Source organism: Salvelinus sp. IW2-2015, linkage group LG33 (genome assembly GCF_002910315.2).
Source record: "Salvelinus sp. IW2-2015 linkage group LG33, ASM291031v2, whole genome shotgun sequence".
Lineage (NCBI taxonomy): Eukaryota > Metazoa > Chordata > Actinopteri > Salmoniformes > Salmonidae > Salvelinus > Salvelinus sp. IW2-2015.
In genome coordinates this window covers 14,590,939-14,618,919 of record NC_036872.1, presented here as the reverse complement: position 1 = coordinate 14,618,919, position 27,981 = coordinate 14,590,939, and the positions used below count along the sequence as shown (strand labels likewise).

Here is a 27,981-nt window from a genome sequence, read left to right as displayed (position 1 = left end):
GTGCTTCTCAAATCAAAGTTTACTGGTCGTGTAAACAGTTTAGCAGATGTTATAGCAGGTGCAACGAAATGCTTGTGTTCCTATTATCCTAACAGTGCAGTAAAATGTCAAACAAGCACACAATAAAAAATAGAAACAAGAAATCAAAAATGTCAGAATGAATCCAATTAACACTGATGGTGATTACTTTGATTAATGATTGGACTACAACTGAAATTAAATGACCAATTATGGTCTAATTAACCCTTGTCTTGGAGCCTGCAGAAATGCTCGGCTAGGACAAAGTGGAATGGGATTTCCACTCGCTCTTCTGAAATGGAAAATTCCCATCATGAACCCTAATAAATGAATAAAAAGCCTATGAAAGAGGTGGGAGGAAAGAGGTTCAGAAAAAACATTTATGTTGGGAGTTACCTCATATATGAGTCCGTTACCTGACCAGAACAGTCATAATATCAACTTGAGGTCAATAATCAATGCTAGTTTGTGAGATCATGTTGCAATATCTGTTGCTGGGGAGTAGACGCTAGTCAGACAACGAGCAAACACTCCTCTAAAACAGACAGATGAGCCAGCAAATTACAGAAATATCCTTTATACTGCGTCATTAAAAGCGCTGCTAGTTGTGTCAGTGTCTACAAGGCCCATTGAATAGTGCTTTCCTGAAAGCTGCTGTGCACCACAGGAGGTTGGTGGCACCTTAATTGGGGAGGACAGGCTCGTGGTAATGGATGTAGCAGAATAACTGGAACGGTATCAAATACATCAGACACATGGTTTCCATGTGTTAGATGCCATTCCATTCGCTCCGTTCCGGCCCATTATTATGAGCTGTCCTTCCTTCAGCAGCCTCCTGTGCTGTTCCTGATAGGGACCCTCCTCATTCCTTTATTGATTTAGTTCAAGTAGCTTGCCTACTTGATTCCCTGCAGCTCCTGCGGTTCTTCTATTGATCTTACGCTTTATGTTGAATGAAAACACCAGATTAAATAAAGGCCTTACCTTACCATCTCTATTTCTCTCCCTTCCTCCATCTGTTTCTCTCTCATCTCCCTCTTTGTCTCTGTTTCTCCACTGTCCTGATGAATGATTATTTTTTCTTCCCCCATGTGATTTATGCCTGTGCTGTGGAGTGGAGGGGGATTGATGTGGGGGTTGTGTGCAATGCAGTGCGCTGGGACTGTGAACGCTGTGCACAGCCTGCGGACTGTGAAGGGCGCAGAAAGCCAGCCAGGCCTAGTAGGAATTTAATTGTCAGCCACAAGGGGCATGATTGATAGAGGGCACTCTGTAATTAACACACCACTGTGACTTTCTTTTCTGTGCACACTGCCCAGTGGTGGCTTCGGCCTTGTGTTTGGAAACAGGAATACCTACATGACATTGAAGATGTATTGAGTGTACTCAGGGTTTTCTAGTCTTTGGAATGAGGGATGTGAGGCTTGTTTTTATTTGCTTTGTATTCCAGGCAAAACAGAAATAAAACTCCCAAGGACTCCACTTGGATAGACTTAATTGAGTTGATCATGTGAGACCAGTAGTACACTCACAGTAAATGATTAGCTGTTCTGTTCTCCCTGTGGTAGTGACGTGCAGGGCCTGTATTTTCGCTCTCTGAATTCACTGATTGACTTATGTAGCTTATTGTTTTATATCTAATCTGGAAAATATTTTCATATGCTTTGTAAAAAAACATGCACCGCCTTATACTAACAAACTCATACACACCAAACGCAGTTAACACACACACACTGCATATCATTTGAGTTAGAGTAGTTGTCGAGGTCAGCTTGACCTTAAACATATTTTTTTACAGATGGAGCCGCAGGGAACTGCAGACTACATTGTTCATAAACACAACTCTGGTGCCTGAGCCAAGTAGCTACGCCTTGTAAACAAAGTCTCCCGCCTGACCTGTGCACCTCAGCAGGAAACAAACAACAACATTCCCCTCTCTTCCCCACCCCCTGGATCCATTGCAGAAAATAGCAGTAATGACTCAAACACCCAAAGGCAATGAAAGACTGGCTGGCAAAAAGCCTCCAGCTGCAACATGAGGGGTGCACCCAACCATGTCATATAGATATATAGTGAGGCTTGTGGGAAAATGTGGCAGAGCAGCATATCAGCCACCACTCCAAGACAGGGTGAGGCATTTTTATGCCTGTTTGAAAACAAGTGAAGGTCACAGGGCCAGAGAGATACAGGTAACTGCCAAAATAATGGAAACACTTGAGCTCACGAGGGATACAACGTATATTGAAAGCAGGTGCTTCCACACAGGTGTGGTTCCTGAGTTAATTAAGCAATTAACATCCCATCATGCTTAGGGTCATGTATAAAATGCTGGGCAGGCCATTATTTTGGCTACCATGGCTATGCCCCCATAGGATGACAATTCCCCCATCCGCAGGGCACGAGTGGTCACTGAATGGTTTGATCAGCATGAAAATGATGTAAACCATATGCCATGGCTGTCTCTGTCACCAGATCTCAACCCAACTGAACACTTATGGGAGATTCGGGAATAGCGTTTAAGAAAGCGTTTCCACCATCATGAACAATTTCTGATGAAAGAATGGAGTCGCATCCCTCCGATAGAGTTCCACTCTTATAGAATCTATGCCAAAGTGCATTGAAGCTGTTCTGGCCCAACACCCTATTTAGACACTTCATGTTGGTGTTTCCTTTATTTGCCAGTTACCTGTATATACCTGGGTCGGTTCACCAATTCGGCGCCTTTTGAAAAAAGTGTAGCTTGGTAAAAATAAACCTTTAATTTCACCTAATTTTAACATTGTCATAAAGAGCATACTTTCAACTTCATAAAAAGCATGTCTTCCCATCTCAAAAGCTTAAATAAAACAATTACTATAATAAGTGCCTATTAAAATTCCAAATAAAGTACCAGCTTTGACCATAACAGGGTTGCCGATTTCTTCTTAAATTAGCCATAAATCTCCTTGTGACAGGGGTAATGGACCAAATTTTTTTATTGTTAAAACATTTCTAGCCTGTATCGACCCGCTCAGTTTTCCACCACAAAGCACCAGAAAATGGCCAATAAGAGTAGAACCAGCTCACCTCCTTTTACTCATTGATTTGACTATTGGATGTTCAATGTTTGTTTTAAAGGAATAGGTTCACCATATTAAAACGAGAGTTCAGTTCATGTAACAAGGTTGACCTTAAATTGAGGGACAGACATGAATGAATCACTAATCACATTAAATAAATAATAATCTTCAGAAATGTGTTTGTCAAAGCAACAAAATAACTACAATGATGGGAAAACTTGGAGACATTTTGGAATTAGTGGGTTAAAATCTTCCTGGAACTGACACGTGGGGTGCGTTTGTAAATTCACTCTGGCTCTCTACTCCGATTTCAGAGCACTCTCATCTGAGTGTGCCAGAATGCAGAATAACTGATGAATTTACGAAAGCTCAACACCTGTTGAATTTGGCCGGTGTCAGTAAACGTTGGCAAAGAAGAGTAATTAAATTGTTGCCATCAGCACAGTTACTGTCACCAACGCTCTTGATAACATGAAAACAGCCTAACCAGCTCTGCTAGGGCGAGTAAAGTGGTTAGAGTGAGGTGTTCTCTCATTTCTGTCTGGAAGTAGCTAGCCAGCTAGCCAACGTTAGCCAGTTAGCCTGGGTGCTTGACTGCAGTTCTGAGGTCAGAATGCTCGGATCAACCTAACTCCTTGGCCAGAGCGTCCAGGGTGCGCTCTGAACGCTCCGAGAGCGAAACACTGAATTTACGAATGGACAATCTGACAACACTCTGAATTTACAAATACCCAGAGAACACTCTGAGGACTCCAGAATTTACGAACACACCCATGGTTGACATAGGAACATGTCAAAATGCTGAATTTTGGCAGTCTACAGTATGGTCTAAAGGAGCAGGTTTTCATCAAGGATCTCTGTAATTTGCTCCATTCATCTTTCCCTCGATCCTGACTAGTCTCCCAGTCCCTGCTGCTGAAAAACATCCCCACAGCATGATGCTGCCCCCACCATGCTTCACTGTAGGGATGGTGCCAGGTTCCCTCCAGACGTGATGCCTGGCATTCAGGGCAAAAAGTTCAATATTGGTTTCATCAGACCAGAGAAATCCTTCGACCACATGGCTTGGTTTTTGTTCTGACATGCACTGTCAACTGTGGGACCTTATATAGACAGGTGTGTGCCTTTCCAAATCATGTCCAATCAATTGAATTTACCATAGGTGGACTCCAATCAAGTTGTAGAAACATCTCAAGGATGATCAATGGAAACAGGATGTAACTGAGCTCAATTTTGAGTCTCATAGCAAAGGGTCTGAATACTTATGTAAATACATTATTTCAGTTTTCTTGTTTAAATTTGCAAAAATAAATAAAAAACTGTTTCCGTTTTGTCATTACGGGGTATTGTGTGTAGATTGATGTGGGCCTTTAAACAATAAATCAATTTTAGAATAAGGCTGTACCGTAACAAAATATAGAAGAAGGGAAGGGGTCTGAATAGTTTCCGAATGCATATGTATAAACATTACTGATTACTCTTTTATGAATGATCTGGGTACCTTTAAGGCTAAAACAATTAACATGGTTTAATGGATTCAATAGCTTATCTTAAACAACCCCCTAGATTTAATTAGCATAATACAAAAATCCCCATCAAAATCCGTCTGTTTAATCTAGAGTAATGATTTTTTTGCATGGGCTGGGTCTCAATCAACCGCATCCGCCAATGGCAGCCTTCCACATCTATGGTGAAAGTGGCCAAGCTACAATCGGTGTTTGTCAGACCATGAGACATCCTGAAAAATTGGTCTTCTCACAAAAACATCTGTAGCTTCTGAACGGTTTGGCCTCATCTCTATGGAAAGACTGTGTTCTCCGTTTTTCTCTACGACCCCCACAAGCGTCACGCATTCGTCTGAAGAAAGCCCGGTAATGGTTAAATGTTTTTATTGAAGTATATATGGAAGTAGTTTAGTGCTTTAAAAAAGGGGTGAAATACAGTGGGGCAAAAAAGTATTTAGTCAGCCACCAATTGTGCAAGTTCTCCCACTTAAAAAGATGAGTGAGGCCTGTAATTTTCATCATAGGTACACTTCAACTATGACAGACAAAATGAGAAAAAAAATCCAGAAAATCACATTGTAGGATTTTTTATGAATTTATTTGCAAATTATGATGGAAAATAAGTATTTGGTCACCTACAAACAAGCAAGATTTCTGGCTCTCACAGACCTGTAACTTCTTCTTTAAGAGGCTCCTCTGTCCTCCACTCGTTACCTGTATTAATGCACCTTCTTGAACTTGTTTTATCAGTATAAAAGGACACCTGTCCACAACCTCAAACAGTCACCTCCAACTCCACTATGGCCAAGACCAAAGAGCTGTCAAAGGACACCAGAAACAAAATTGTAGACCTGCACCAGGCTGGGAAGACTGAATCTGAATGGTAAGCAGCTTGGTTTGAAGAAATCAACTGTGGGAGCAATTATTAGAAATGGAAAGACATACAAGACCCACTGATAATCTCCCTCGATCTGGGGCTCCACGCAAGATGCTCACTCCCCGTGGCGGTAAAATGATCACAAGAAACGGTGAGGAAAAATCCCAGAACCACACGGGGGACCTAGTGAATGACCTGCAGAGAGCTGGGACCAAAAGTAACAAAGCCTACCATCAGTAACACACTACGCCGCCAGGGACTCAAATCCCTGCAGTGCCAGACGTGTCCCCCCTGCTTAAGCCAGTACATGTCCAGGCCGTCTGAAGTTTGCTTAGAGAGCATTTGGATGATCCAGAAGAAGATTGAGAGAATGGTCATATTGGTCAGAATGAACCAAAATAGAAACTTTTTTGGTTAAAAACTCAACTCGTTCGTGTGTGTGGAGGACAAAGAATGCTAGTTGCAATCCAAAGAAACACCACTAACCTACTGTGAAGCATGGGTGTGGAACATCATGCTTTGGTGGTGCTTTTTTCTGCAAAGGGACCAGGACGACTGATCGTGTAAAGAAAGAATGAATGGGGCCATGTATCGTGAGATTTTGAGTGAAAACCTTCTTCCATCAGCAAGGCATTGAAGATGAAACGTGGCTGGGTCTTCAGCATGCAATGATCCCACCACACCGCCCGGGCAACGAGAGTGGCTTCGTAAGAAGCTTTCAAGGTCCTGGAGTGGCCTAGCCAGTCTCCAGAATCTCAACCCATAAAAATCTTTGGAGGGAGTTGAAAGTCCGTGTTGCCAGCAACAGCCCCAAAACATCACTGCTCTAGAGGAGATCTGCATGGAGGAATGGGCCAAAATACCAGCAACAGTGTGTGAAAACCTTGTGAAGACTTTACAGAAAACTTTAACCTCTGTCAATTGCCAACAAAGGGTATATAACAAAGTATTGAGATAAACTTTTGTTATTGACCAAATACTTATTTTCCACCATAATTTGCAAATAAATTCATAAAAAATCCTACAATGTGATTTTTGGATTTTTTCCCCCTCATTTTGTCTGTCATAGTTGAAGTGTACCTATGATGAAAATTACAGGCCTCTCTCATCTTTTTAAGTGGGAGAACTTGCACAATTGGTGGCTGACTAAATACTTTTTTACCCCACTGTATGTCAAAAAATGTACATAGTTTCCTGATCTTTCTTATATCTCTCAGATAGGACAGACACTTTAAAACAAACTTCCTTTAGACTGTTTTTTACTAATCTGTTTTTCCATGTATGAATCTGTTATTCAGTGTTTCTATTGGCTAATAGTAGTAAGGCCAAATTCAATGTTTCATCAAATATATAGTTTTAATGAATATTGTGAGGAAATGAGATGTAATTATTTAAATAAGCCTGTATTATAACTGTTTGACTCAATTATTGTTAGTGAGGCTGTTTGATACGTTTATGATAGTCAATACTGATGTTTAGCTTGATTCATCTTGTTCAATAACCTGCTTTTAAACTACTATCCAAATGACTTACTTCACACCCTGTTGTACATCTATTAGTATAGATAATGAATAGAAATACACATAAGAAACATTTCTCCAGCTCCACTGCTTTGTAAAGCCTGGTTTATAAATATGACCTAAACTCTGAACCTTAAAAGCAATATCTCAATTCTTATGTATTTTTCAATGTTACTGCCCTTCAAGACTTCCTCCATAACCACTCATATCTGCCAAAATGTCATCTAAATTTGAGAAACAAGCGGCCACACAGCTACTGTACCGTATAACCTGGAGACTTTGTGTTAAGTTAAAACATCGAGCCGCCTGTTCCGTCACGCTTGTGTGGTTTGAATCCAACCACCAGCCTCTATCAACTGTACTATATAGGAAACGGCCCGGCGCTGTTGCCTCGGCTGTAAGGCCACAGCATTACCGCATGATTTGTGATGTGATGTGGCGATTTCAATCCCAGTCTGACAAAACTATGAAGAAATATGCCTCCTCTTCACTGGAAATGCTAAACTTGACTCATGAGTCACAATAAGGTCTCATACCAATGTGTTATGCAAACTATTATATGACAACCTGCCAAGGGGTCTCCCATTTCTAAGAGGAATAATAGGGCCACACTGGACTAGAAGTGGCTTGTCGTAATAGCTACATTGCGTATATCTGCCATAATCAGGGTTATGTTAGATATACGCAAACATATGTTTTATAACTACGCTAACTTATAGCATCAATATGAATAAAATGCTTAAAGTTTGGCTTTTGCCCAGGTTTAAAAGTCATGCAAGTGTAAGAATGGATGTCAATCATTGCATGTCAAGTCCTAAAGGATAGGCTTAAAATAGTGTTCAATTTAGAGTTTTAAAATGTAGAGAATTACCAATTTAAAGGATTGTAATAGATTTTATTGGCAAAAATAACAAACCACAAAAAAAACACAATTCAACCAACAAACACTATAATAACAACAAAAATGGTTGTTTTCAGCCACTGTCATTGAGTTAGTAAGTGGTTCCAATGTGATAGCTAAAGGTAAACTCAAGCCACATACCTGATAAATCTGTAAACAGCTATGTCATAAGATCTCAAAGTAGTATGCTAACACTTCTGAACAATTGTATTGGTAGTCTTTAATAATTCATTATTCCACATCCCTTGAGCCCGGAGTGGATTTTGGTTTATAAAATACCTTTACTTTCAGCTTTCACTTCTTGCACTGAAGTCTAGATAAAGCAAAAATGCAGATCACTCCCACAACAAAAAAAAACACTTGTTGGGTCAAACAAAAATACATTGTGGATCTTGCTGTTTAACAAAACCTGGAACATTCCCAGGACATTAGCAAACATTCCCATTAAGTTTAAGTGGTTTATCGAACATTAGGATAACATCCCAAAAACATTCAAATAATGTTTTTCAGAAAATGTTTTAAATGAAATGTCCTCCAAACATTCCTTAAACTCTTGTGCACAATAGCTGTAACAACCACCACAGAACATTCCCCTACGGTTCTTATTAGGTTTCCAGGTAATGTAATAATGGTGTTCTGGGAACGACACCAAAAGGCACCAAATTGGTGGAACGACCCAGAACATCCCGTTTCATGAACACCATGTTGTGCTTTTGCAGGCTAGGGGTGGTTAGTCTAGGAGTAAATGATGGTAAATAAACCAAAATGGTATACAAGTTGAAACAGCTGGCACTATATCCATTTAATATATAATAGTTTTTTTTTCCTGTAATTAGATTAAAATAGTGATTTAAAATCATTGCATAGTGGAAAAGTAAGTCTAAGCCTTATTTATGGATTTAGCAGACAAATGTAAAACAATAAATACCTTCAATATTTAAGCAACTCTAGATCTGAAAACAAAGTGTATGTATATATGAACAGCATGACATTGTTGAAAATTATGAGACGGAATACATAGTACCATGGTTAGTAAAAGCCCCTGTTCTATTTAACCCATACATGTCAATCATAACCACAAGTTTTAAAAAAAGAAGCTATATAGCAAATGTCAAACACCAAGGCCCTAATCACAATTTTGAGTAATGTTCAATACAGTCTGAATATGGCACAATTCCTCTAGAAGAAAGGCTTTAAGAGCAAACAAACAAGTACAAACCGGATCAGTCAATAACAAGTCGATGAAGCCTCTAAGGTTTTTCAAAGTGGTGTGTCTGGGGGGTTTGTTTTAAATTGTTCATTGATCTATGATCAGAGTGAAAAGGCCACTCAGTTGTATAATGCCATACTTATCTGACAACAGGAGTAAGTTATTTGAGCAGCTTACATTAAATAATTGGTTTAAATGATTATAAATTACACCATTCGTATTCAAGGGCAACCTGACCTCTGCAGATAGAACAGGTTCAGACACAGTAATGATCACTTAAATAAGGTTACTGTACAATAAATAAACATTAAGATGAACTTGATCTCATGTGAGGATGTGTGAGTGTACCGTAAATGTACAGTACCAGTCAAAAGTTTGGACACACCTACTCATTCAAGGGTTTTTCTTCATGTTTTACATTGTAGAATTATAGTGAAGACATCCCAACTATAAAGAAATAATACATATAGAATCATGCAGTAAGCAAAAAAAAGTGTTAAACAAACCAAATAAATGTTATAACAGATTCTTCAAAGTAGCCACACATTGCCTTGACGATCGCTTTACGCACTCTGGCATTCTCTCAACCAGCTTCAAGAGGTAGTCACCTGGAATGCATTTCAATTAACAGGTGTGCCTTGTTAAGTTAATTTATCAAATTTCTTTCCTTCTTAATCTGTTTGAGCCAATCAGTTGTGTTGTGACAAGGTATGGGTGGTATACAGAAGATAGCCATATTTGGTAAAAGATCTTGCCATTATGACAAGAACAGCTCAAATAAGCAAAGAGAAATGACAGTCCATCATTACTTTAAGACATGAAGGTCAGTCAATCCAGAACATTAAGAACTTTGAAAGTTTCTTCAAGCGCAGTCGCAAAAACCATTAAGCGCCATGATGAAACTGCCTCTCATGAGGACCACCACAGGAAAGGAAGACCCAGAGTTACCTCTGCTGCAGAGGATAAGTTCATTAGTTACCAGCCTCAGAAATTGTAGCCCAAATAAATGCTTCAGAGTTCAAGTAACAGACATCTCAACAACTGTTCAAAGAAGACTGCGTGAATCAGGCCTTCATGGTCGAAGTGATGCAGAGAAACCAGTACTAAAGGACACCAATAAAAACAAGACACTTGCTTAGGCCAAGAAACACGAGCAATGGACATTATACCGGTGGAAATCGGTTCTTTGGTCTGATGAGTCCACATTTGAGATTCTTGATTCCAACCACTGTGTCTTTGTGTGATGCATAGTAGGTGAACGGATGATCTCCACATGTGTGGTTCCCACCATGAGGCATGGAGGAGGTGGTGTGATGGTCTGGGTGTGGTTTGCTGGTGACACTGTGTGATTTATTTAGAATTCAAGGCACACTTAACCAGCATGGCTACCACAGCATTCTGCAGCGATACGCCATCCCATCTGGTTTGCACTTAGTGAAACTATCATTTGTTCTTCAACAGTACAATGAACCAACACACCTCCAGGCTGTGTAAGCGCTATTTGACCAAGAAGGAGAGTGATGAGTGCTGCATCAGATGCCCTGGTCTCCACAATCACCCGACCTCAACCAAATTGAGATGGTTTGGGATGAGTTGGACCGCAGATTGAAGGAAAAGCAGCCAACAAGTGCTCAGCATATGTGGGAACTCCTTCAAGACTGTTGGAAAAGCATTCCAGGTGAAGCTGGTTGAGAGAATGCCAAGTGTGTGCAAAGCTGTCATCAAGGCGAAGGGTGGCTACTTTGAAGAATCTCAAAATATTTGTTTAAATACTTGTTTGGTTACTAAATGAAATGATTTCATACGTGTTATTTCATAGTTTGATGTCTTCACTATTATTCTACAATGTTGAAAATAGTAAAAATAAAGAAAAACCCTTGAATGAGTAGGTGTGTCCAAACTTTTGACTGGTACGTTTTTTTTTGTTGCCTTAAAATGTAATAGTCTTACAAACTTATTGAGGAGGAAAAATAAAAACTCTATCCCATTCCAAATCACAGAGGTGTTTGGCACGAACCACTATGCACTAAGGCAGGTCGGGTGAAGTCAGATGGACATGGGTCAGTCCTGGGGTCAAGAGGGAGTGATACCCAGCCTTTGGCTTCCTGCTCTACTACTCTTCTGTTTGTCGTATTTGACCGACACGATGAGGAAGACCAGCAGGGTAACACACTGGATCCCTGCTAGCAGGAAGAAGTAGTAGTTGAGCTGGGAGTCATTGATGTTACCTGGAAAGAGGGATGGAGAGAGGGAGGTGGTAGGAACAGTGCCATTGTTATGACAGAATTCAAGTGCACCACCTCAGAAAGAGACACCACAAGAAGCTGTAGGGAGGAAGAGATGGGTCAAAATAAAGAGGCATATAGAAATGATTAGAAAGAAAGGGTAAAAAAAAAAGACAGCAGTGGTTGATGCATCCTGCAGAGAGGGATGGGAGCATGACACCAACATCACAAAGCAGCATTCCACATTAAAGGGATACATACAACTGTTCATTCGCATAACCTGGCAATGTCACATGGCAATGACATTTGCTTTGTCTCCATGTTTAGCTCGTACTTTTAAGAGAAATTAAATCTGTCTGAAGTGGCTTATGCTTGAGAGAAAAAAGACAGCTCTGTCAGTGCAGCTGGAAGCTTAACGCAGTTTGACCCCACACTTCAATGATCATATGAATGGCATTATTGATTATCTGGGATTGAAGCATGCGAAAATAACAGCACATTCTGGACCCTCAGCTGTGAGGACAGGCAAGGAGTCTCAATACTATGAAAGGATTGTTTGTTTCCTTGGGGGAACGGATTCAACAACAAGGCGTAAAAACACAATGATGCGCACTTAATTGTTTGCCTTCATTCTGGCTTAGCGGGATTGAAATGATGAGTTTGTGTGTCTCACGCTTGATATGGATTGGAGATACTGGCATCGTATGTCATAGAAAAGCTATTTGACCGTTTACAGTACAAACATCATCTCCTTAACAAAGACCCGCACTAGAACAACTCCGTAACCTTAAGTCATATCCCCACCTTATAATCTATAATACTGTACTGTGAAAAAAATCTATTCAAACTGTCCATAATTACCCTTCTGTCTTCATGAGATATAAAATTGTCACCCTCCTTTCTCAGCTAACATCACCAGTCTCCGCAGTGCATTGTTACGAACAAGCCTCTTTCTGAGGTATATGCTTGCACCCAGCTATTGCCGTCTACTTCTGAATGCTGGCACTGCTGATTGGAGTGGTTGTCCCTATTCATCAAACAAACACTGAAGGGCAATTCTAAACAAAATCTAGCCGCCCCCCCCCATACAGTTTCACATGAAGGGAAAAGCCGACAGCTGCACTAAATTAATGATTTTGCAAACTAAAACAGTGCTTTGTCTGACAATTGTGTTGGCGTTAGAGAAGCCTTCCACCCCTGGCCATGTTAAGCAGTGGTTTAATGTTTAACCAGCAGCACATTGACGCAAATCACAGCTGTTCTTTTGACGGCTCCCCAATCAGAGTACCCAGCATAGGGATTTCTCATGTTTATTAAAAAAGGGTTTGAGTTTATACAATAGGCACACAGCATGGCACGGTTTCTTAGCCCGGAAGGATACATGGGAGAACAGACAGAGCTCAGCTAGCTAGCCTACATACTGTATCTTCAAATGAGGAAGTCCAAAGCTCCAGGACAGTGTGCTGTCAAAAGAATGCACCTATTAAGTTCTCCACGTGGGACTGTCACAGTGAATAACGACCTAGAGGAGGAGCAGGCTTGATTTTAATTGGAGAAGGGGGTAATCCCACAGAAGTCTTGTCATTTCCCATGGTGAGGGTGGGCGGCGCGGGCGGGCTGGGAGAGAGTGAACAGGGAGAGTGGTCTGACGGCCCTCCGGACCCTGGGGTTCAGAGACCGTCCAATTATACCGGTCCATCCAGAGCTGGAGGCCCTGGGGCCAGGAGAACACAAGGACTCACACAGTCGCCATGTACACGACAGGGGGAAGGGGTCAAACTCACACATGATACTGGTGCAGTCATCAACATGACCCCAATTAACCAAGGGCTTGAACTTTTGACTGGACATGCTTTGGAATTTGCTGAAATCATTTTGACAATCTGAGTCACGAGGCATGACCAAAATACGACACTAATACATATACCGTTGGATTGCATTTTTTTTTTTGGTGTGCATAATTTTCACTAACAATTAACTTATTGGTGACAATATGGCCAAATACGCAAACCAATCTATAAAAAGTTGTTCCTCCCTGGTAGGGAAGATGGTATAGTCTACCATCTGACCAGAGCAGTAAAAAGGAGACATGATTTAAACGCAGTGCCAAGACCCCTGATATCTGATTAATTTCCAAAACACAAAACCTATAAACTATACTCACTCAAAGCCTAAACTGAAAATAAATCACGCCTACAACTCAACGGATCGCTGCTAGCAGCACTTCACCAGGGGAGGCAGAAGATATGCAAGTTGGGATATTTTAACCGTAAAGAACCTCCAAAGTGTAACGGAGGACTCACTCTGCAGGCCGTCTAAATAGTGTCCTTTGCAGTTCATCATACGATTGTTTTCATCTTTATGAGTGGTGCAGTACTGTACCTCCTGTCACTAGCACATCTGAATCCATATCATATCCAACCCCAGAAATGTCTCTCACTGCCTCGCTTGGTCTGTGCTCTTTATGGATAATTGGAAAAGGAGAAGACCGGCAGGATAATGTTCACGGGGGGGGGGGTTAATGCCGGCAGAGTCTGCTGCTTGCGTTTCAAATCGATAATTCGCTTTAACCGACACTCAGTCTGCAAGCACAGCCTTAATTAACACAGGGGAGTTGGCCTTAAGGAGAATGGGAGAGGAGAGAGGGCATGACTGAACTGCAGCTGAATAAATGCATGTTGAGGGGAAAGAGCCACCCGTTCATTGACCTTAATTGTGTAGTGTTTTATAGATTCAATAAACATCACCAGAGAATAAGTAATATAACTGGATCCTGAGAAATATCAGGGGACGACTGATGAAATCAAATCAAAAGAAGTCTTTACATCTCAGTTTATGGGGTAGGTTTGAAAAATTGTGCAGGGTTTACATTTTTGTAATGGTACCTTCTTAATTTCATTATGTCTGCCGCTGCCTACCTCGTTCCAACTCATGCCTCCCCAGGGCCCACTTGGCTGGTAATTACAGCAGCAAAAACAAAACAAGGACTTGTTGTACAAACCATTAACGAACCCCATACATATTTGACAGGTATTTAGGGAACGCAATCGATACGGAGGAATGCAGCGCTATCCAGAGGTGGGACACTGAAGGGAACTTCTATGTCCGTTTGCCTCTAACTGAATAATATTAGCCACCATGATGCATTCATTTAGGCAGAGAGCTGCTGCAATAATAACAACAACAACTCTGAAACACACAGACCTCCAATGATCAACAGCCCCAGCTGTGGACATTAACATACTTTGTCTGACTTCTCTTTCTTGTACTGTAAAACTTCTGGATGGACTAGAGACTAAATGGAAGCAGTTGATCAATAATGAGTACAGGTAATTGTAAATCCATTGATAACTATCTATCAATAGCATTATTAACTTATCAATGGAGAAACCATTACCCTGAACTCTGACACCATTAAAAGGAAAGAACAAGCGTCTGCTGTTAGCTAGCTGGAAATATCATTATTGTCAGTTGAAAAGCTGCCGCTTACAGTATTTGAAATATACATCTCACATTGATTATTCTTTCATTTAAAGAAATACCTTCCCTTATACAGCACATGTATTATATTAAGCGGGAAGACTTGAGCAGCAATCTCAAGAAGAGCTCATGTGACCATTTTTGCTGCTTTGGCACCGTTGCCCTCCATTAAAAACACAGTCTTTTCATTAAGTATCATCAAATGAGTCTTGAGCAGGATATGTGGGTCTCAACCCAAACTGTGAATGTCTAAAATCTCCCGACATCTGATCCTGGACCAGTCAGGACTTGAACCTGGTACAATTAAAATAAAAAGGCCATTTCCTGGTCTGTGACTGCAGCTACCTACTCAGAGCTCAAGCATTGTGTTCCTTAAAGTCAATGGTGGATGAATACATTGGGCAACAATTCAAAGGAGCGCACGTTTCAGCAGAACAAAACATCTTCATGTATACAAGCCAACTCATGAGGCAGAAGGAGAGAAGGTTGACCTTTCATTGACTAACCGTGGGGTTAACTCAGCACAATGCAGTCTCTGTCAAAGTGCAGGTGAGATGGCTGCCTTTTCTAGGACCAAATAAAAGGATTGTGATGAATGACCAGTCAGATGTGATGTCAGCCTGACTGTGGAAAAAGCCCATTGGGATTTTAACCCTCCTGTTGTGTTCGTTTCATGTTAAATAATGCTGTGTTCCCGGTCCAAAATGACCGCCCCATTAAAGCGGATTATAAATCCATAATAATCCATAAATGATCACCTAATGTTGTGTTAGATCTTTTTATCAACTTAAGTTATTGTGAACATTATAATTTGTATTATTTATTATTTTGAACTTCTATTTGCTATTTATGGCCTGTAGGCCTCATTGACCTGAGCTCATACAACTTGTTTTTGAGTAAAAAAAGCATAATGTATGGATTATTTTGACTTTAACAAATACTCCGATGAAACATAGTGCTATTTATCACAGACTACTTTGTGTCAAAGTTTAACAAGGACTCTCTCCTCACCAGTGTCATGAACAATGATATGATCTAGAGCCTCACATACAGTATATCGTTTGGTCATTGTGCTGCCACAGAATGAATTGTGCAAGGACTCAAAAAGCTTTATATATGTGGTTCCCATGAGGGAAGAGGGAAGATTCTATTGGGGTAAGGTTCCTGTGGGGATTGCCATGGAAGCCAAGAAGGGGAGTGAGGCGTGTGTGTGCTCAAACACACATGCATGTGGGTGTCTGGGAGAGGAGGTATGTCCATCTGATGAATGGGCATGTGCCTGAACTCAATTTTATTACCCTAATTGTAGTCTCACCCATTCATTTGTAATGACCGGTCATTTTTGACAGGGAACACCACAGGTGTACAAAAGTTAAATAAAACACCCCAAATGTAATAAAATCATCAAAATGTATTTTGTGTGTTCAGATGCCCTGTGTGGACAAAGTCATGGAACCTTATGACAATCAGATTAAAGGAACTACATTTTTCAGAGAGAAAACTCAGTCCAATTTGACCGGAAGACAGCAGGAGAGTTAAGAGTCACCAAGTCCAAAACATAATACAAATACAGTCACGACCAGAATAACTGACACCCCTGACAAAGATGAGCAAAAAAATACTGTATACAGTAAGATAATACAAATACTGAGCTATATTATATGCAAAAATATATATATTTTATACTGATACAATTGCCTAGAAAAAAATGTTTAACAAGTATTATTATTATTAATTTTTGGGAAATACAAATTGGGTGTCAAAATTATTGGCACCCCTGTTTTCAATACTCCAGCACCCTCCCCCTGCGAGGAAAATGTCACAGACCCATTTTCAAAAATATTTTATGAGATTGGAGAATACATTGGGAGGGATCTTAGACCATTCCTCTACACAGAATCTTCCCAGATCGTTGATATCCTTCATTTGCGCTTATGGACTACCCTCTTCAATTCAAACCACAGGATTTCAATGAGTTTCAAGTGCCAATAATTTTGGTTGTGACTCTACTACAGTTACCAAAGGCATATGCTTTTACATTTGGACAGACGGACTGTATCGTATCTTACATTGCTTCTCTACCTGCGCATGCCTGCTGCTAGTTTGTGAGGACAAGACGTGAAGGGAGAAGGTGGTGTAGTGAGAGAGAGGTGAGTAGTAACCTCCAGCTGCCAAGGTAGCTAGCTGGCTGGCTGTGGCAGCTCTATGGTGCGCACTCCAGGGGCAGCTTTACTTAAGAGGAGAGGGCTGTGTAATCAGGCCCCCAGCTTGTCATTAATACTGGGTGTCTATCCCCAGGTCTGCACCACTCTGCTCACCAAACCTCCTGTTTACTCCATGCTTCGCTCTGCCTCCGCATCACACAGCCCTCAGCCATGGAAATGAGGAGGATCCACTTCCATCGCTCCTGCAGAGCGCTGAGCCAAGGGGGGTGGGGGGAATAGAGACAGGTAAAGCCCAGCAAAGTATGTGAAGGAAAGACAACAAGCAACTGCACAACAAACTGACAGGCTTTGAGGCCAAAGCTTTGGCCACCTGGATGTTTTATTCTGTTTGTTCGCCCACCCCTACTCTGTGCGGTTATTCTTTAAAATGACTTTTTCAAAAAGCAGCACGAGATAGAGCGAGAGAAAGAAAGCTTGCAGGCAAACCAGGCTCTCGTTTAACAATCAAATTATGCTTACTAAACAAACGGCTCCTCGGGCGAGGCTAGGCAAGTCGAAGGATGGATTTATGAAGCCGTGCCAAGCATCTCCAAGTGCTAATGTCATCAAAATACCTCCCAACCTGTCGGCACACTGTATTAATGAGCTATTAGGTGTTTGTGGTTAAACAATTTACAGTGCGGCGTATTTTCCGCATGCTCCCTGGAAAGTGCATCTGGGCCGGGGGGCTCCTTTCACCAGGGAACACATCCATCTGCTGCCACCGCCACACTATTTATTCTAGCACTACGACAGATTTACACAAACCTTTTGTCGTTAGTCTGACATCTCTATTTATTACAGGAAACACTTAAAATAAGACAATTGCACCAGGATAATTTTTTCCTTCTTTGGTGCAACCAATTTACAAACTCCTTAAGTGGATATTAAATCAGGACGACATGACAATTCTTGTGACGCGTCCCCCCAGGAAATACATTTCCGTTGATGTGAAAGTAAATACTGCAGAGGGAATCCAAATGTCAATACTGTGTTCTTTTATACGAGGACAACAGTAAGCTATGACACACTGCTGATGTTTTTGTCACACCAATTTTACAGTAACATCTATAAAAGCTCTAGACAGTGTGCATGAGTGGAGCCAGAACATTATACCATTCCTCATCCCTGAAACTGTGTTCATACAGATCAATGGCCAGGGAGTTGAAGGTAGTTTTCAGAGGCCATGTTTAAGGCTGATTGTGATGGCAGGCCTCCCTAGAGTCGGTATACAGATCATTATGCAGGCTGAGGCAATACAATGCACTGTCATTCTCACTCACATTTTTTCTCCCTGAAGAGCCTGTCCAACTCCTATTATATGAGTAATGAACATTGTCTCAAAAGAAGAACCTACTTAAGAACTTGTATTGGATGAGTGTTTTCTCGCTCTTACCAAAGTCCTTGTGGGAGGACATCCAGCCAATCCCCTTGAGGGAGACGATGGCCAGTAGGCCGGAGCCCACGAAGGAACCAATCCCAGAGAAGAAGAAGAACAGTCCCATGATGGCACTCTGCATGGACCTGGGGGCAGCTGAATAGGCAAACTCCAGACCTGGGAGAGGAGACAGACACTGAACTCAGAGATCCATAGAAAAAACAAGAAATACTAACAAGTAAACAAACACAATCATGCAGTACATCCGGTCATACAGAGTAAACATTGACAGATGCAAACACTGATCCAAACACATTTCTAGACTCTGGGCAAACAATGTCCATGTTCCAACCATGGCACATCCGGCCTGGGGTGAGGAACAGTTCAAAGTGTTTTTAGATGACTTTGGCAGAGGACAGTCAATTGGCTGTGTGGTGTGTGGATATGTAGTAGGCTTGGGAGTTATCCAGATTGTCATACCGACCTTGTGCTATACCGGGGTATTTGATAATAATGGCACTGAACACAAAGGGTGCTGTTTTCAAACCCAATGATACTCTGAAATCCGAAGGTTAGCAATGCTAACAAGTACATGTAAAATCCCATAGAGAATGCTAACTAAAGGCTAAGCAGCGCATTGCAAACATTTCGTACAGTTTGACCTAAACTATACAAGTAACTCAAAAATGCTACTCCCAGTTTGCTGCACGCACAAAACACATATTAGCCAGCAAGGCTCTTGAACCAGGAGAGGATTCTCTGCTGTTACCAAGCAAATGCTTGATTTTGGAAGAAGCTAACCACTTTGCTAGATAGCTAATTGGCTACTAAATTAGTAAACCAAATGCACAACTGCAGAGCATTTAGCACATTTTGGACAGTTAATTTAGATATGTAGCTGGCAAATAGTTCCATACTGTAATTAGATCACCTGGCGCATGCTACACAACAGTGGGTGACTCACAAGGCTAACGGGTTCGTTGTGTGCTTTTAAACAAACACCATGTGACGGGGGACTACCAGGTGAAATTAAGAAAGTATTTGCTCTTTATTTCCTAATGATTTGCACACGTTAACTGCAGGTAACTATTTGTATCTACAAATTGATTTAAAAACGTCAAATAAATAGTTTCAACGGTATTGAAAAACTATCCCGTGGCTTTTTCCAAATACCCTGGTATATACGGTATACCGCCCAAGCCTAGTAGGTAGTGTAGTGGTCAGCAGCAGACAGTGTGTGTTACAGTCAGGATGACTTATTACCCATGGGTCCCACCCAGACAAAGTAGCGAGGGGGCGATCACTATGGAAACACCTCTCATGCATCACTGTAGAACTCCACTTACAGGAGATTAGATTTGCATCAGAATAACAGGCCTTTCATCCATAACAACAATGTGATCAATTTATATACATGAGACTTGGCCTGCCGCTGCACTGTTTGACTGCTAAATATCAGTGAAACATAGGGTTGTTCTCTCCTCCTACACCCGCAGGCTACCTTACAGCAGCAGGGGACCATCTCAAGTGCCTATTCAGCTACAATTGTTTCTGGAAAAGGTCTCTCAATATTTTATGTGTCAGGAGAGAGGATGGGGTTGAGGGGGAAGGAAAACGAGTAAAAAAAAAATATATATATATATATATATTTTTTTTTTTTAAATCATTTTTCTTTTGCAATAAGAGCTGCATGCTAGCTGACATTGATAATTTCATGGTGCCTCAAACTTGTGATTTTTCAAATAAGGCCCTATAGCTGCAGCTGTCAGGAGAGATAAAGGAGCCTCTTAAGTACGGATGCCTTTTTAGGCATTCCTCCGAGGGGAACATTACAAGAAATCCATGTGACACACAACTCCTCGTACAGCTACCTGGTCTGAGACTAATGTAGCTTGTTAGGATACAAAACACTTTCCTAATAGAAAAAAAATAATCTGGCGTGGAAACTTTATTACACTGTGTCAAACGCTCTGCCACAACACACCTGACCTTTCCATTTGTTTCCACCTGAAAACATTTCGTTATATCGTCAGGTAACCTTTTGACAGCAAATTTTTTTTTTAAAGTATTGGTTACTGTTTAATGAAATACATACCATAGGGTGAATGCATTAGTTCTCTCTGACAATGCACATAGTACAATGGGACATGTAGTGAACAGAGGAATTTGCAGGACTATTTTCAATAGGGGTGTGAACGTTTAAACAAAATTGGGATGGTTTAGAAAAAAAATCCCTAACCAATGTATTTTTTTTAACAAAATGTACAATACCGTTCAAAAGTTTGGGGTTACTTAGAAATGTCCTTGTTTCATTAAATAGTATCCGCAAAACACCAGTCTCAATGTCAACAGTGAAGAGGCGACTCCGGGATGCTGGCCTTCCAGGCAGAGTTCCTCTGTCCAGTGTCCTTTTGCCCATCTTAATCTTTTCTTCTCATTGGCCAGTCTGATGTGGCTTTTTCTTTACAACTCTGCCTAGAAGGCCAGCATCCTGGAGTCGCCTCTTCACTGTTGACGTTGAGACTGATGTTTTGCGGGTACCATTTAATGAAGCTGCCAGTTGAGGACTTGTGAGGCATCTGTTTCTCAAACTAGAACCTCTAATGTACTTGTCCTCTTGCTCAGTTGTGCACCGGGGATTCTCACTCCTCTTTCGATTCTGGTTAATGCCAGTTTGCGTTGTTCTGTGAAGGGAGTAGTACACAGCGTTCTTCAGTTTCTTGGCAATTTCTCGCATGGAATAGCCTTCATTTCTCAGAACAAGATAGACTGACGAGTTTCAGGAGAAAGTTATTTGTTTCTGGACATTTTGAGCCTGTAATCGAACCTACAAACGCTGATGCTCCAGATACTCAACTAGTCTAAAGGCGTCCAGTTTTATTGCTTCTGTTTTCAACTGTGCTAACATAATTACAAAATGGTTTTCTAATGATCAATTAGCCTTTTAAAACTATAAACTTGGATTAGCTAACACAATGTGCCATTGGATCACAGGAGTGATGGTTGCTGATAATGGGCGTCTGTACGCCTATGTAGATATTCCATAAAAAAATCTGCCGTTTCCAGCTACAATAGTCATTTACAACATTAACATTGTCTACGCCGTATTTCTGATCAATTTGGTATTATTTTAAAAAGGGACACATTTTTTTGTTGTTGCTTTTCTTTCAAAAACAAGGACATTTCTAAGTGACCCCAAACTTTTGAATGGTAGTGTACATCGCAGTGCAGTTATAACAAAACTACCACTAACAGGTCCAGATCATCATCAAGAGAAAAATAAAAATTCTACAAATACCTAACACAACAATGCCATAACGTTAGAAGACATCCTTTTTTAAAATGATTTTCCATGGATATAAAGTGCTCCGCACGTCATCTTCATTAACAGTTGGGAAAATGGCAGAGAGTGAGACAGGGAAGTGACAGCAGCAAAGTCCTGTCTGCTAATACTTTGAGGTTAAAAGAGAAGGTGGTGAAATGTAAACTTTGCGAGGTGGAATTGAGCTACAGTGGCAGTACAGGTGCAATGCTTCACCATCTGAAAGGGAGGCACTGAGACCCCCAACCCGTTGCTGGCAGCAGTGCAGTAAGGGACGGAGTGAGAAAATCACAGAGCTGACTACAAAAATGATTGCAGTTGATATGCAGCCATTGTCAATGGTAGAGGATGTTGGCTCGCTGCCCTGATGGCATATATAGAAGCAGACTACAGGATGCCATGTCGAAAAACCGTGACAGCCCGGATGAAGAAAATGTACAATGATCGCTCAAAGTATAAAGCGCAAGCTCTCAAACACCATACGTAGTTTTAACAACAGATTGTTGGATGTCAAAGAACAGTCATACCTCACTGCAACGAGACATCACATTGATGAGAAGTGGGACATGAAGTCCCATGTACAGGACAACTGAGAACATGGAGGACAGGCACACAGAGAACCTAAAAACGGCATTAACTACCATCATTGCTGAGTGGGTGGGGACAGCAGTAAGGTCAGCGCTGTCTGGTAGCCATGACTGCAGTAGATTGAACTGCATTGCCCCGTAGTGGTCATACGCAGGACCAAATCTGAAGTGTGAATTCACATGTCAATTTACGATTTTTTTTTTTTTTTTTTTTTTTACATTTGTCACATTCTTAATTTTCAATCCCTTACTTGTCTATGTGGAGGTATATAGAATGAGTTGAGATTTAATTAGAATAATAATGTCCGCTTCCCAACCACACGCAAAACAAACAAAGTTTAAATATTTTATTTTGCCTTCTCCCGAGGGCTGTTGGAGGGGTAGATTTTTTTTTCTTGAGAAATAACATTAGCTTAAATGTTTTATTTTTTTAAAAGATCAATCCCAGAGGGGATCATTTTGCAACATTTTTGCATATCCTTAATGCCCGAAAGCAGGCAAACTGCAGGTGGTGCATAAGGAAAGAATTACCATAGTCCCTCCAAGGATAAAGGAATTGTAAAGGGGTAGGAGGTGGGCCCTAGATGTATTAAAAAGGATGTATTCAAACAGAATAAGACCAGGGGAAACTTTTTTCCCCAGACATACAGTGGGGGAACAAGTATTTGATACACTGCCGATTTTGCAGGTTTTCCTACGTCTGTCATTTTTATCATAGGTACACTTCAACTGTGAGAGACGGAATCTAAAACAAAAATCCAGAAAATCACATTGAATGATTTTTAAGTAATTAATTTGCATTTTATTGCATGACATAAGTATTTGATACATCAGAAAAGCAGAACTTAATATTTGGTACAGAAACCTTTGTTTGCAATTACAGAGATCATACGTTTCTTGTAGTTCTTGACCAGGTTTGCACACACTGCAGCAGGGATTTTGGCCCACTCCTCCATACAGACCATCTCCAGATCCTTCAGGTTTCGGGGCTGTTGCTGGGCAATACGGACTTTCAGCTCCCGCCAAAGATTTTCTATTGGGTTCAGGTCTGGAGACTGGCTAGGCCACTCCAGGACCTTGAGATGCTTCTTACGGAGCCACTCCTTGGTTGCCCTGGCTGTGTGTTTCGGGTCGTTGTCATGCTGGAAGACCCAGCCACGACCCATCTTCAATGCTCTTACTGAAGGAAGGAGGTTGTTGGCCAAGATTTCACGATACATGGCCCCATCCATCCTCCCCTCAATACGGCGCAGTCGTCCTGTCCCCTTTGCAGAAAAGCATCCCCAAAGAATGATGTTTCCACCTCCATGCTTCACGGTTCGGATGATGTTCTTGGGGTTGTACTCATCCTTCTTCTTCTTCCAAACACGGCGAGTGGAGTTTAGACCAAAAAGCTCTATTTTTGTCTCATCAGACCACATGACCTTCTCCCATTCCTCCTCTGGATCATCCAGATGGTCATTGGCAAACTTCAGACGGGCCTGGACATGCGCTGGCTTGAGCAGGGGGACCTTGCGTGCGCTGCAGGATTTTAATCCATGATGGCATAGTGTGTTACTAATGGTTTTCTTTGAGACTGTGGTCCCAGCTCTCTTCAGGTCATTGACCAGGTCCTGCCGTGTAGTTCTGGGCTGATCCCTCACCTTCCTCATGATCATTGATGCCCCACGAGGTGAGATCTTGCGTGGAGCCCCAGACCGAGGGTGATTGACCGTCATCTTGAAGTTCTTCCATTTTCTAATAATTGCGCCAGGCTGCTTGCCTATTGTCCTGTAGCCCATCCCAGCCTTTTGCAGGTCTACAATTTTATCCCTGATGTCCTTACACAGATCTCTGGTCTTGGCCATTGTGGAGAGGTTGGAGTCTGTTTGATTGAGTGTGTGGACAGGTGTCTTTTATACAGGTAACGAGTTCAAACAGGTGCAGTTAATACAGGTAATGAGGGGAGAACAGCAGGGCTTCTTAAAGAAAAACTAACAGGTCTGTGAGAGCCGGGAATTCTTACTGGTTGGTAGGTTTTCAAATACTTATATCATGCAATAAAATGCTAATTAATTACTTAAAAATCATATAATGTGATTTTCTGGATTTTTGTTTTAGATTCCGTCTCTCACAGTTGAAGTGTACCCATGATAAAAATGACAGACCTCTACATGCTTTGTAAGTAGGAAAACCTGCAAAATCGGCAGTGTATCAAATACTTGTTCTCCCCACTGTATGTCACAATTCTGCCATCTAATTTTCCTTGAAGATATCCCCAGTGGGGTGGTGTGGAAAAAGTGGAGGGGAAGTTTATTTAAGGGCTCCCCACAGCTTTATTCTGTCTGTATTTGAATTTCATGGGTGTACTAGTACAGTAATAAAGTATGACTGACAGTTGTTTTTAATAGACACCTGGGAAAACCAGTGTGTACGCTGTTCCAAACATAACTTTATTATGTACAATTTAACTGATAATGTGGATATTTTTTTTTATTTGTGAGTACATTACTTCAGGTGAATAAATCATCTGCCCTCAGCCACACAACAGCTACTGTACCTACAGTGTATTTTTCCCTGGTTAGGGTTTGTCCTGGTTGCAGTTGTTAGCAGTAATGCCTCCAGGGGCCATAGTGTGGAAGAGCTGCCATTGGCACCAATCCCTCCACAACAGTCAATATGGTTGGCTTGTGTGATGGTAGGGGATCCACAGAGATTATGACCATAACAAGACAGGGCACCTGATGAGAGGACATCAGCTGCAGACAGCCAGTCATATACACTTCCTTAGAATGAGTCAGTAGCTAAGGGTGCCAGGAGTGAGTGGCTAACTGGATGCTGGAGGTTTTACTCGAGACAGTCTTGAACAGTCAGTCACATGGCTTACATTTCAGTCTACTCGCCTAGGCACAATACAAAAGACTAAACACTAAGTTGCTAAGGGTCTCCTATGTGGCGACGCCATTGTTGGGCTGAGGAGGAGAAACACAATCTTCAGTAAGAGCTAGCACTAACTTATAGAGAGGTTATGCATGAAAGACATGTTGAAGAAAATGAGGAAAAAAGCATTCCTCTTATATGAAACAATAGATCTTGAGGACTTACAAAATATATTTTTGTATGCAATGTAAAATATAGTGAGGAAGTGACAGCGAGCCAAATAGACAGACGGGAGGATGGCTCAATCATGGACCGAGGTCTCAACAACCCCAGTCATCCAGGTAATTGAAATCTGTCCAAAACAGAAGCCTTAGCATGGTAATGTTCATGACTGCAGGAGAAATAGAAAGAAAATAATAATAATGTGGTAGGATTCTATTGATTTCAAATGGTGCTCTGCTCATAGTGCCAAGATGATCAGCTTATGTAATATTTCACAACAGCTTAACCTTCAAAGATGTGAGGGAGGAGAGATTATATACTAGACATGATTTGCTAATACTGGTCATGGTGCTATTACAGTATGTTGTTACAGCATAATCAGAGTGAGGACAATCGGCGAACTGCTGTATACTTATGGCCTATTGTAACACCTTTCCACTACTCCTCACAGCGCCCCAAACTCTACCCTTAAAAAAACGAGCTGTTTATCTAAAAAAAATATATATATATATAATATTATTATGTCCAAAGAGAACAGACAAAATGGACATAGAAAGAAGCTGGCTTGATGAAAACTATGGTGCTACCCATTCCAAGTTTAGGACTAACCACCAGAGGACTTGAAAATGAGCCGGAGATGAGAGGATCACCAAAACTAAAAAGGTATTTTGGTTTCAGCGCATTTTCTTTAAAAAAAATGGTATAGCCTATCAATGTGTTGGCATACTGTGTAATACAATAGATAATTGTGTACTAAAAATGTGAATGTGTTTTTGCAGAACATACAACCATGCCAACAACCATCCGTGGAGATCAGTGGACAAAGGGCTGGACAACGGGCTGCCCCGAAAAATGCATGGTCCCCAAGAAAGCGGTTTCTTAAAAATATGTGTTTCTGTACGCAGCATGTGTGTTGGAGTCACTTACTTCTTAATTGATCTACCTTTCTATCATAGGCCACAGTAATCGATGGGGGCTCAGGATGATCTGATCATCTGATGAAGGTGCTCATGGATCAGAGTCAAACTTTGAAGACCGAGATCGAGTCATTGAAGGCAGACCAGCAGAAAGAAAAACATTCTCTGGGGGCAGAGATACAGGCGAAAGCTGATGCATTGGTCCAGAGCCAGGCGGCATTGGGGGAGAGCCAGGCGGCATTGGCGGAGAGCCAGGTGGAGAATGACGAGTTGAAGAGGGCGAGGAACGAGATGGAGTCACAATCCATGCCAGGACAGTCTGGAATTCCACCTCCGACAGGCAGAGTCAACATACGTGGCAGGTTCGTCAGGTCGTCGGTTCACCCTGACATTTCCATTCCTCTTCTGACATTAGAACTTGACGAACTGCTCACTAGGCACAGGATGGGGACTGGTCTTGATAAATCAATGAGATTTTTATTTTCACTGAATCTCGATTGGCTATTGGTTAGCCTACAATTAGGGTGTGGATTATTTTGCTCTTCACTGGCAGTCACTTCGTGGCCTAGGCCTACTCCCGACCAGTCATGTGGTACAGCGCCATATTTTCCTAATATTAAAAACAGTCAAATGCTGTAACGGCTGTCGTCGGTGGAAGAAGGTGAGGACCAAGGTGCAGCGTGGTAAGTGTTCATGATATTTAATAATAATCAAAACTGAACACTGAATAACAAAACAACAAAGAAACAACCGAAAACAGTTCTGTCTGGTGCAGACACACAAAGACTGAAAATAACCACCCACAAAACCCAACAGAAAACAGGCTACCTAAATATGGTTCCCAATCAGGGACAACGATTGACAGCTGTCTCTGATTGAGAACCATATCAGGCCAAACACAGAAATAGAAAATCATAGAAAAACTAACATAGACAACCCACCCATCTCACGTCCTGACCAACTAAAACAAAAGACAAAACAAAGGAACTAAAGTCAGAACGTGACAAATGCATTCCTGAATTCAATCGCTTTAGCCGACATGTTGACATTTATTCATTGTTTAAATAGTCAAGGCTCCCTTTGTTATTTCATTTTATAACTAAAATGCTTTAATGTATTTAGAAGACATGTACGACTTGTATGCTGTGTGATGACGTGCACACATGAATGAATGAATGATTGATATACTGTAAATTGAAGTAGGCCTGTATGCCAATAAGTAAATTAAACAGGACTCTTACTGTAGGTCTACAGCTCCATGTCATTTCAATAACTTAACTTCTCAAAGATGCCCTCTGGTGGTCAAACTAGTATTAACGGCAACAATGGCTGACAAATAACGTGCCATATAATTCTTTATTTATTTTTAACCCTCCCCTAACCCGGACAATGCTGGGCCAATTGTGCACCACCCCATGGGTCTCCCGGTCTGCTGCGACAGAGCCTGGACACGAACCAGGATCTCTAGTGACAAAGCTAGCAACTGCGATGCAGTACCTTAGACCACTGCGCCACTCGGGAGGCCCCATGCCATATAATTCTGTGGCACCCCGCAAGCTGTGCTGCAGTATGACGCAACTTTTAAAAAGAAGAACCACTGTACATCTAATATAGTTGTGTAAATTGAAGTTCAAAGTTTGCATTTCACCACCAAGGTCCAATGCCGATGTTATCTCAATATCAAATCATTTCCGGGT

General features: G+C 41.3%; 1 protein-coding gene across 2 annotated transcripts in view; it reads right to left on the bottom strand.

The window, feature by feature from the left end:
* Positions 1-7,853: 7,853 nt before the first annotated feature.
* The window catches only part of slc15a4 (solute carrier family 15 member 4), a 41,074-nt gene continuing 20,946 nt past the window's right edge, over positions 7,854-27,981 (bottom strand). For both annotated transcript variants that reach the window (XM_023979209.2, XM_023979210.2), the window contains exons 8-9: positions 18,396-18,554; positions 7,854-11,318 (exon numbers count right to left, since the gene is read on the bottom strand). In XM_023979209.2, the coding sequence (XP_023834977.1) occupies positions 11,164-11,318; positions 18,396-18,554 (314 nt within the window). In that variant the 3' untranslated portion in view covers positions 7,854-11,163. The remainder of the gene's footprint in view (positions 11,319-18,395; positions 18,555-27,981) is intronic.